This window comes from Pristis pectinata, chromosome 37, assembly GCF_009764475.1.
Source record: "Pristis pectinata isolate sPriPec2 chromosome 37, sPriPec2.1.pri, whole genome shotgun sequence".
Taxonomy (NCBI): Eukaryota; Metazoa; Chordata; class Chondrichthyes; order Rhinopristiformes; family Pristidae; genus Pristis; species Pristis pectinata.
The window spans coordinates 9,794,218-9,806,107 of record NC_067440.1 but is presented as its reverse complement, the minus strand read 5'-3'; the positions used below and the strand labels follow the sequence as shown (position 1 = coordinate 9,806,107).

General features: G+C 50.5%; 1 protein-coding gene across 1 annotated transcript; it reads left to right on the top strand.

Annotated features, from left to right (window-relative positions):
- Positions 1-428: 428 nt before the first annotated feature.
- LOC127586514 (serine protease 55-like) lies at positions 429-5,670 on the top strand. Its single transcript, XM_052044527.1, has 6 exons — positions 429-446; positions 811-995; positions 1,444-1,522; positions 1,617-1,830; positions 3,441-3,574; positions 5,290-5,670. Exons 1-6 carry the CDS (start codon positions 429-431, stop codon positions 5,668-5,670), a joined length of 1,011 nt encoding a protein of 336 aa, XP_051900487.1.
- Positions 5,671-11,890: the final 6,220 nt, after the last annotated feature.

The following is an 11,890-nucleotide window of genomic DNA, read 5'->3' as shown; positions in this document are numbered from 1 at the left end:
AGTTCGAGTTCAAGCTTATTGCCATAGGCAATAAAACAGGGTATAAATGCCATGAAAATTAGCTCTCTGGAATGCGCTGCCAGGGTGGTGGTGGAGGCAGATATGATGAGACTCTTAGATAGGCACAGTAATGCGCAGAGAAGGGAGGGATATGGACCATGTGCAGGCAGATTAGGTGCTATTAGCTTAATTAGTCGGGTACAACGTTGTGGGCCAAAAGGCCTGTTCCTGTGCTGTACTGTTTGATGCTCTAAGTCTGATAGCAGTGGGGTAGAAGCTATTCTCGAGTCTGGATGTAGGGCTTTCAAGCTCCCAGAAGGTGGAAGGGAGAAAAGGGGAATGGCCAGGGTAACAGGCATCCCTGAGGACACTGCTAGCCTTCCTGAAGCAACACAACTCTGTGAGCTAGCATAGACTCGATGGCCCGAATGGCTTCCTTCTTTGTCGTAAGGAAATTTGGAAGCAGCAAACGACCCTGTTTTCGGGGGCAGGGAAGAGACCTCATCAGGCAGACTCCGTCTACTTGCCTTCTGATGAATGTGTGAGGTTCCACATGAAGGGAGGGGCTTCAGCGAGCACCAGTGGGTGACAGTGCGGCACACCCCCTGCTGCTGCACAGGAGCACCAGTCGAGAGGATCGGTGACCCTGGTGTCGGAGCCCAAAACCTCCTGACTCAAGGGTTGTGGGGGGGGGGGGGGGGGGGTGCACAAGGCAGAGTCCCAGCAGGCCAGAGGGGTAGCAGGAGAGGAGGAGGTAGGAGCCAGCAGAAGGGCCGAGCGGTCTTCCCTCTGTAACTTCTGTGCTTTCAGGCTCGGCGAGAAGACCCCCAGCGGCCAAAGAGGTTGAATCCGCAGATCATTGGAGGCAGCGACTCCAGGCCAGGAGACTGGCCCTGGCAGGTCAGCGTGCAGAAGGACAAGACACACATCTGTGGAGGATCCATACTGGACAGTTGGTGGGTGTTAACCGCAGCACACTGCGTCAGGAAACTGAGGTGAGAACCATCAGGAGATTCCAGTAACCACATCAGTGAATCTCCCACTCTCTCTCTCTCAGGGGAGATCTGTACATTGACCGGTATCTCTCAGTCCCTCTCTCTCAGGGGAATATCTGTACACTAACCAGTGTCTGTCAGTCCCCCTCTCTCAAGGTTATATCTGTACACTGACTGGTATCTTCTCAGTCCCTCTCTCTCAGTGGGGATATCTGTACACTGACCGGCGTGTCTCAATCCCTCCCTCCCACTCCCAGCCTATATGCAGTGGACTCATCAGCTGCTGGAGGTAGGTTTTGTTCTTGCAGTTTCCATATTGGAAGGTCAGTCTACCCATCCCAAGGAAGGCCTTGGGATGGGTAGACTGACCTTCCCAATATGGAACCTGCCAAGACCCTCTTTTTCTCCAGCCTGTTTTGGGACCACCGAGATCTCCCTCCATCCCCAGAGCCCTTCCAAGTGTCCGGATTGCTGTCGATTCCCGGATGGTCCCGGATGCGTTAGCTTGTACTGGACTGACAGTACCTGTAAGGAGGGGGTCACCAGGACGATGGGTAACTATGATCTCTCCCCCTGCAGGGCGGATCACATCTCGGTGAATATGGGGACGATTAACCTCAGACGCAATGGGGGAGAGAGCACAAGGTGGCAGAAGTCAGGGTTCACCCTGACTTCAACCTTTCCACCTTCGAGGCAGACGCGGCCCTGCTCCAGGTGAAGCCTCGCATCAAGTTCAGTCAGAGCCAGGACCCAGTGCTGCTGCCTCCAGACGAAGAGATGGACACCAGCTCCTGGGCACCCTGCTTTGTCATCGGATGGGGTGTGACCAGAAACGGTGAGGTCCCTGCCCAGCCATTCAACGGTCAAGGGAACGGCCGGGACTGAACCACATGCTGGGATCCAATCCAGGGCTTCCGTGGTTTATATATGGAATATCTGGGAATGAGGAACAGTCTGGATCCAGTCCAGGGGTTTGGTAGTTTATATATAGCAAATCAGGGAATGAGGGACAGGCTGGGATCTAATCTGGGGTTTGGCGAGATACCTGGGAGTGAGTCTAATGGTGGGGGTTTTCAGGGAGTTTATTTATGGAATAGACGGTCCCCGGGAGTGAGTTACAGGCTGTGAACAACCATGGGGCTTTGTGGGGTTTATATATTGAACATAGGATCCCTAGGACTGAGCTACAGACTGGGATCTAATCCAGGGGTTCAGGAGGTTGATATATAGAATAACAGATCTCTGGAGTGGGTTATAGACTGGGATCCAGTCAAGAGGTTTTCAGGGATTTATAGGTACCTGGAAATGAGATACCTGCTGGGGTTCAGTGGAGGGGCTTGGAGCTTATCTCATTGCCACACTGCAAGCGATGCACTCATCTCGTGACTGAACAAAAAAGAAATCCCCTCCATCCGTCATCCTCCAATCCTCTTTCCGAATCTTGATCCCTGCCTTACACACTCCAACTACTCACCCACCTTCACACACACACACACACACACACACACACACACACACACACACACTCACACACTTATACGCACGCACGTACACACACACACGCACACACACACTCTCACACTTATACGCACGCACACGCACACACACACACAGTCATATACACACTTGCATTCACTCACACACACTCATATTCACACACACACCCATCCTCACACTCATTCACCCACATGCACACTCTCTTGCACGCTCTCACACAACTTCACTCACACTTACACACTTTTACACACATTCACACTCTCACCCACAGCTAAACTCTGACACCTCACAGACACACACACGTTCACATGTACACCTACACTTGTTCACACATGCAATCATGCACACACAAACTCACTTATTCACACACACTCACTCTTTCAGACACACATTTGCACACAGTCTGTCACACATATGTTCACACATATCTATTCACACACTCACACGTGCGTGTTCACACACATTCACACACATGCACTCACACGCGCACACTCATTCACACTCTCACACACATTCATTCATTGATACACACACTATCTCTCACACATGCAGACACACACCCTGTCTCTCACACACATTGTCTCTCACACACAGTTACATACACACACACGCACACACGCTGTCTCACACACACACTCTGCCTCTCACACACAATCGCTCTCACACACACCAAACACACACACACTGTCTCACACACACACACTGTCTCTCATACACGCATACTCTGTCTCACACACACACACTCTCACACACAATCTCTCTCTCACACTCTATCTCTCTCTCTCTCACACATACATACAGTCTCTCTCACACACATGTACACTCTCTCTCTCTCTCTCTCTCTCTCTCTCACACACACACACACACACACACACACACACACGTTCACACACATCCCTTTCCCCGGCCTGGATTTCCTCTGCGTCCTTACCCACCTCCTATCCCCAGAGAAGCGACCGGCCATCCTGCAGGAGGTGGAGGTGGAGCTGATCGACTGGCAGCACTGCCAGAAGTGGGCGCCCGGGATCACCGAGAACATGGTGTGCGCCGGCTTCGAGGAAGGCGGGAGAGACGCCTGCCAGGTAACGGGGAGGGTGGGGGTGGTGCGGGGAGGGGGAGAGAGGCCCTTCTCTCCCCTACACCATAGATCCTTTGTGTGGCGCATTGGTGTCCAACACATGGCGTAGGATGTTATTGTGCAAACACACGCACACACGTGTGTGTGACCCGTGTGCACGTCACTCCCGGTGTCCTGTAGTTTAGTTTCCCCATCTTTTGATGGCTCCAGATCCCATTTCTCTCCTATTTACTGCTCCCCGCAGCAGGCCCTTCTGCCCATCCTGTCCATGCTAACCACCAAGTGCCCTTCACTTAGCTGGCACCTTGAGACACCCACCAGCGTCCACACCCACCCAGAATTCCGCCACTTGTGTCACGATGACTCCCCCTCTGATCGTCACCATTCCTTTCCTTCTCCCTGCCCCTCCTCCCTTCCTTTCTGACTCTCACCAACCCTGATGAAACATCTTCTCTGTGCTTCTCCCACAGCTGCTGCCCGACCTGTGGGTTATTTCCCGCATTCTCTGTTTTTTTTTATCTCGGACTTGCAGCAGCTGCAGTATTTTGCTCCTTCAGATTCACGCCAAAATAAACCAAACATTATAACTCTCATCAACAAGAACCTTCCTCCAGTCTACAAGAAGAAGTCTGCAGATATCCTGGGAAGGTCAGATTTGCTGGACAGGGGCTGTACTAGTTCCTCGAGCCCATTCAGTGATCCATATTTCCTTAAAACTTCGAAGGAGGATATTTGGCCCGTTTAGTCTGTGCCAGCTCACATTCCTCCACTAACTTCCCCTGTAACTTCTTCTCCCCACATTCCCATCAACTTCCCCCAGATCCACCCTTTCCCCACACCAGTGAACAACTTACAGCGGCCAATTAACCCACCGACCCAGCACGTCTTTGGGATGTTCCCGGGGGAAACCCACGCGGACACAGGGAGAAGGTGCAAACTCCACACACACAGACAGCGCCGGAGGTCCGGATTGAACCCGGGTCTCTTGGAGCTGCGAGGTAGCTGGTCTACCCACTGCGCCACCGCTGCTTCATGTACTCATTCTGATGAAGGGTATTCGACCTGAAACATCAACTGTTTCTCTCTCTACAGAGGCTGCCTGACCTGCTGACTACCCAAAGCATTTTCTATCTTTATTCTGCAGATCTGCCCATTCCCTTATCCCTGTTTAAATTTTTATCAATCTCACTTTTCAAACTAATATTTGCCCCAGCGTCCTTTGAGGGACTCTCTGCCTGTGCAAGTGCTAAGGGATTTCATTCCTAAAACTCTAGCTCAAAATGGAAAGCCTGGATACAGTGGACGTGGAGAGGATGTTTCCATCAGTAGGAGAGTCCAGGATCCGAGGGCACAGCCTCAGAATAAATGGACGTCCCTTTAGAACTGAGATGAGGAGGAATTTCTTCAGCCGGAGGGCGGTGAACCTGTGGAATTCATTGCCACGGAGAGTGGTGGAGGCCAAGTCATTGGGTGTAGAGATTGACAGGTTCTTGATGGGAAAGGGGTTAAGGGCTATGGGGAGAAGGCGGGAGAATGGGGTTGAAAAAAAATCAGCCAATATAGAATGGTGGAGCAGACTCGATGGCCGAATGGCCTAATACTACTCCTATATGTTATGGTCTAAGTTTTGGACCCTGCTCAATCATCCTCGAAGCCTTGGTGGGTTGGGGAAGTTCAAAGGTTTTCTACGGACGCTCAATCCGGCTGATTCCTTCCCAGGGTGACAGTGGCGGTCCGTTGATGTGCCAGGGTCCAAACTCGGAATCGTGGATACAGATCGGGATTGTGAGCTGGGGGAGCGGCTGTGGAGAGTCCCGAAGCCCAGGGGTATACACGCTGCTGTCAAAGTACGTCGACTGGATCAAGAACTCGACCTCTGAGGCGGGTAAACCTTACACCCCCAGGCGGGAAAACACAAACAAGCCATCGAGAGAAGAATCGGACCCAAACTCTACACCCGAGCTCATGGCGATCTTCAGAAGGGAGATGAATCAGAGTGTGGCTGAATCTTTCACCATCTCAGGAAGCTGTCGAATAAGAGCCTTCCTCTCAATGATTACAGTTACCTGGAGAATTCTGATCTACATGATTGATGAATAAACTGTGTAATGCTAACAACGAGAGACTAACGCCACTCCCTCTACACCTCTCCATCACACACTCCGGGGTCAGACAGAGTGAAGCTCCCTCTATACCATCCTATCACACACTCCCAGGGGTCCGACACAGAGTGAAGCTCCCTCTAAACCGTCCCATCACACACTCCCAGGGTCAGACAGTGAAGCTACCTCCTGTACCATCCTATCACAAACACTCCCAGGGTCCGACACAGAGTGAAGCTCCCTCTACACTGTCCCATCAAGGCCTCTCCATGGCTTCCCCTCACACTGTCCTCTGTCGCTTCTCAAGGTGCTCACAAAACACTGGAGCTCCTAACAACAACCACTTGCATTTGTATAGCTCCATTAGAGTCACAAGAAGCCTCAACAAATAAAATTCACCACCAAGCCACATAAGGAGTTGGGATGAGAGAGTCAGGCTTTGAAGCGGATAAGAGTTGGGGAGCTTAGGGCCTGAGGCAAGACTCCAGTGACAGAGTAACAAAATCCAGGAGTGTGAGGCAGCCAGGTTCCTGGAGGGCAGGGCTCTTGAGAGGTTCAATTTGGTAGATTAGCGACATGTAGAGGTGAGGGTCCATGGAGCAACTTGAAAACAAAGCTGAGAATTTTGGTATCGAGACATTTTCCAGAAGTCTGTTACATTTGGAAAAAACGATAGCTTTGCAAAGAAGGTTCTTGTTCATAAATCCAACTCAGATAACCAACACCAATTAGCAGAATGAGATGCATTTAATTCTGCTTTTTATTTGCAATTAGTTTGATTAAAACAACTGTGAATTAGCATCCTGAAAGCTATTATGATCTAATTGCAGGCATAGGTTTGCAAATGATCTCCCAGAAGGATCTTGAATCGTCTCTTAACCGAAGATCCTATTTACGTTTGGGGAGCATTCTTAGCCAAAGCTTTCCATTTTTGGTGTAGCTCCAAGAGACTGCTGCTGAGTTTGGGAAGCAGGAAGTGCGATTGGCAAAGGGGAAGAAAGTTTGTGACTACAGGGAGATAGGCAGGTGTGCAGTTGGTAAAGCCACTGCCTCACAGTTCCTCCGACCAGGGTTCGATCCCGACCTCCGACGCTGTCTGTGTGTGGGAGTTTACACGTTCTCCCTGTGACCATGTGGGTTCCCCCTGGGTGCTCCGGTTTCCTCCCACAAGTTAGTTAATTGGCCACTGTAAATTACCCCTAGAGTAGGTGGGTGGTAGAATGTGGGGAAATGGGATTAGTGTATGATTATATATAAATAGGTGCTTGGTGGTCAGTATGGTCTCGATGGGCCGAAGGGCATGTTTCCGTGCTGTATCTCACTATAATTCCATGATTCTGGTGAACCAGGGGCTGGTTAGGTTGGGAACGACACAGTGGCTGCCTCCCAGCTCCGGAGACCCAGAGGTTCGATCCCGACCTTCGCGGCGCTGTGTGTGTGTGTGTGTGTGTGTGTGTGTGTTTGTGTGTGTGTGTGTGTGTGTGTGTGTGTGGTGTGGAGTTTGCCACGTTCTCCCCATGACCGCGTGGGTTTCCCCCGGGGGCTCTGGTTCCCTCCCACATCCTAAACAACATGCAGCTTGGTGGGTTAACTGGCCGCTGTAAATTGCCCCCTTGTGTGTGGGTGAGGGGCAAGATCTGTGGCAGGTGGACATGTGGGAGTGAGTGCGTTGCAGGGAAATAGATGGGGGAAATGGGAGTGATGGGATTGTTTTGAGAGCCGGCATAGACTTGATGGGCTGAGCGGCCTCCCACACGACAATAATACATGAAGGATACAAGACAATGAATAAAAGAAGGATGAGGTTACATGTTTTATGTAGGGCAACAAAGGTGAGGGAGTAATGGCAGTGTACTAAGTATAAGGAAGAGAGAGACCTCAGCATGCATGCTCCAGATCCCTGATACAACAGGACAGATAAGGTGGTTAAGGAGGTGTACGGGATACAAGAGTACAGGGTGGGAAGGGTCATTAAATTTGCTTCTCTCTCCACAGATGCTGCCTGACCTGCTGAGTATTCCAACACTTATTTTTTATCATTGCCTGAACCACAGCAGCAGAACTGTCTACAGTTCTAGTCACTGGGATGTATGGGGCAGGGGTAGGGAGGGGGGTGCAGATGTTGCCAGGGTTGGAAGAGTTATTGGGACATCCCGGATAGGAAGGGGTAGTATTCTCTAGAACAGAGGAGGAGGCCCAGGAGAGGTGTATAACATCATGAGAGGGGCAGTTTGTCAGCAAAGGCTCAACTACCCAAGAAGAGATGGAGGCACAAGAGACTGCAGATGCCGGAATCTGGAGAAACACGCAATCTGCTGGGGGAAATCAGCGGGTCAGGCAGCATCTGTGGAGGGAAATGGACAGTCGATGTTTTGGATTGAGACCCTTCATCTAGGCTGAAAGAAAGAGGGGAGGTAGAGGTGGAGAAAGCTATCATCCCCCACCTGCCTATCGCTCTTCCTCACCTGGACTCACCTATCACCTACCAGTTTCTTTCCCCGCCCCTTTACACCGACATCTTCCCCTTTCTTTCAGTCCTGATGAAGGGTCTCGACTGTCTGTTTGCCTCCACAGACGCTGCCTGACCTGCTGAGTTCCTCCAGCACTTTGTGAGTTACCTTTGAAGAGAGGTTGGTAACTAGGGCTCGGGGATTTAAATTGATCGGTAGAAGGGTTATAGGAGGAGACGGATTACAGAGCTGGGGTGTCAGCCTGGAACTCTCTGACAGAAAGGGGTCTTGAGGGAATAAAAGCCCAGGTCACATTTAAAATGTACCTGGGAAAAAAAAACACCTCAACAGCAACGATTAGCAGGGTTCCAATCAAGAGCTGGGATATGGCAATCGGGCCTCACCGGTTTCCTTTCCTCGCTTCTGATGAAAGATAATCGACCTGAAACATTAACTTTTATTCCTCCGGCGTGGGTCCCATTCAGCGGAATAAGTCCAATAACCATTGTTAAAAAGGATACAGTGTTTTTGCTTTATTTGTGTGTGACTAAAGGTGTCTATTTTTTAAAAATGCTTTCCAACAATTTCCAAATGTTCATCCATGGCATCTTGAAACGCAGGAGGTGTGGATGTGTCAGGGCAGTTCATAGGCAGGACTTTTAAGTTCCACCTTCTGAGGCCTAGTTGACCCTAAACATAAGGTGCATTGGGGAGGGTGCAAATGTGAGAGGCAGGTGGGATCCGAGTCAAGGCCTTTTAACTGTGCATCTCTTGACAGATGTTGCCTGAAAGCTGCTGAGTGCTTCCAACATGAGCTGTATTTATTAACGACCAGATGTTACAAGGCAACAAGAGACTGCAGACGCTGGAAATCTGGAGCAACAAACAATCTGCTGGAGGAACTCAGTGGGTCGAGCAGCGTCTGTGAGGGAAGGGAATGATGCAGGGTTCTGATCCGAAACACCAACAATTCCTCTGCTCCCACAAATGCTGCTCAAACGTGCTGAGTTCCTCCAACGGATTGTTTGTTGCATTATGAGGCAACATACGCTGCTTAGTGTCATAGAGAGGTTCAGCGGGGAAACAGGATCTATGGCCCACTGGGTCACATTTTAATCTCCCCACATTCCCAGCAACTACCGCCCCCCCCCCCCCCCACTCTCCTATACACCAGGGGTACTTTACAGTGGCCAAGTAACCACACGTCTTTGGGATAACATAGAACGCTACAGCACAGGAACAGGCCCTTCAGCCCACGAACTAATTAAGCTAATGGCACCTAAACTAATCCCTTCTGCCTTCACATGGTCCCTATCCCTCCAGTCTCTGCACATTCATGTACCTCTTAAACTATTGTATCTGCCTTCATCACTACCCCAGGCTCCAACCACTCTGTGTGAAAAAGACCTGCCCCGCACATCTCTTCTGAACCCCCCTTCACCTTAGATGCACGCCCTCTTGTATTAGAGATTTGACCCTGGGAAAAAAGATATCGGCTGTCTGCTCTATCTGTGCCTCTCATCATCTTATAAACTTCTATCATGTCTCCACCCCAACAGGAATGTGCGAGGAAAACGGAGCACCTGGGGGGGGGGGGGGGGGAGACACAGGGAGAACAGGCAAACTCCACACGTGAACAGACAGCGCCGGAGGTCGGGATTGAACTGGGGGCTCCGTGACGACGTGCTGCTTATGAACTCAGTCTTCGTTGGACTTCACCTCCATCTGGTTTTGTTAATCAGTCCCTTTTTATCGCCTGACACACAGAGTGAAATGACTTGTCATTCTTTTGTGCATGCATTCACTAATCCATAATCCATGCATAGCCACTTCCTCTCTCAATGCACTCTGTCTTGCCTTGATAATTACATGCCAGTCCTTCACGCTGAATGTCAATTTACTACTTATCATTAATTTCCTGTCCGGAGCTTCTATTTTTGGAAGGATCAGTTCACCAATAGTCAGACCATAAGATATAGGAGCAGAATTGGGCCATTCGACCCATCAAGTCTGCTCCGCCATTCAATCATGGCTGATTTTTTTCAACCCATTCTCCTGCCTTCTCCCCATAACCCTTAACCCCCTTACCAATCAAGAACCTATCAACCTCTGCCTTAAATACACCCAATGACATGCCCTCTGTGGCAACGAATTCCACAGATTCACTACCCTCTGGCTGAAGAAATTCCTCCTTATCTCAGTTCTAAAGGGACGTCCCTTTATTCTGAGGCTGTGTCCTCTGATCCTGGACTCACCACTGATGGAAACATCCTCTCCAAGTCCATTCTATCTGGCCTTTCAGTATCCGGTAGTTTTTCCATAAGATTCCCCCCCCCCCCCCCTCATCCTTCTGAATTCTTATCAAGTACAGGCCCAGAGACATCAAATACTCCTCACAAATTAAGTAAAGGATCACTCGCTGGCCTGACTCCAGGGAACGTTTCCCAGATTAACCTCACTGGCCAGGCAGCCTCCTCCACACAGAGGGCACCAGAGACAGACTGGGAGCTGATCTCTCTGCTGGACACATCCACAAGTAAGCTTAAAGCTGGTTAGGTCTCTACTAAGCTCCACCACAAACTCGAGGAACAGCAGTTGGCCTCCCAGGCATGGGTGGGACCTTAGGTTCCATCACCTGAGGCCTAGTTGAAGATAAAAGTGAGGGGCATCTTGAGGACTCAAAATTTTAGAACACTACAGCACAGTACAGGCCCTTTGGCCCACAATGTTGTGCTGACATTTTATCCTGCTCTAAGATCTATCTAACCCTTCCCTCCCACACAGCCCCCCATTTCTCTATCATTCATGTGTCTATCTAAGAGTCTCTTAAATGTCCCTCATGTATTTGCCCCCACAACCTCTGCCGGCAGTGCGTTCCACGCACCCACCACTCTCTGTGTAAAAAAACTTACCCCGACACCCCCCTTATACCTTCCTCCAATCACCTTAAAATTATGTCCCCTCGTGTCAGCAATTCTCGCCCTGGGAAAAGTCTCTGACTGTCCATCCGATCTGTTCCTCGTATCATCTTGTGCGCCTCTATCAAGTCACTTCTCATCCTCCTTCTCTCCAAAGAGAAAAGCCCGAGCTCTATCTCGTGGGCAAAAAAATTACCCACCGTTTTTCCTCGGATATTATCCCCTTCCAGGCTTGAAGTTTCTTTCTACTTATTAATTTCCTGGGATCTGGTTGTCACCAGCAAAGCCAGTATTTATTGCCCATCCAGCAGGAGGCAATATGCAATCAATCTGGTGAAGGTGAGGAGGGGAGTTTTAGACCCAGCCACGATGAAGGGATGGCAGTATTTCAAGTGGTGCGCGCAACTTGGAGGGGAACCTGCAAGTGGTGGCGTTTCCCACACCTGCTGTCCATCTCCTTCTTGCTGGTGGAGGTTCTACTTATAACCTATGCCCTCTCACATTCCCCCCCCCCCCCGATTCTACCCCTCACCCACACACTAGAGGGGCAATTTACAGCGGCCAATTAGCCCACCGACCCCGCACGTTGTTGGGATGTGGGAGGGAACCGGAGCACCTGTGGAGGAGACCCGCACAGTCACAGGGAGAACATGCAAGCTACACGCACACAGACAGACAGAGCGCCGGAGGTCGGGATCGAACCTGGGACTCTGGAGCTGTGAGGCAGTGGCTCTGCCTGCTGCGCTTCCTACATTATTATGGAGCAGAGAGCTGCAAATGTGCATTCTTTTTGGATGTGGGAGGGAACCGGAGCCCCCAGGGGAAACCCACGCAGTCACAGGGAGAACGT

Coding starts and splice junctions, on each gene's coding strand:
- LOC127586514 (XM_052044527.1), top strand. Junction 1,523..1,616: donor GTACTGGACTGACAGTACCT/GTAAGGAGGGGG, acceptor GATTAACCTCAG/ACGCAATGGGGGAGAGAGCA. Junction 3,575..5,289: donor GCGGGAGAGACGCCTGCCAG/GTAACGGGGAGG, acceptor ATTCCTTCCCAG/GGTGACAGTGGCGGTCCGTT.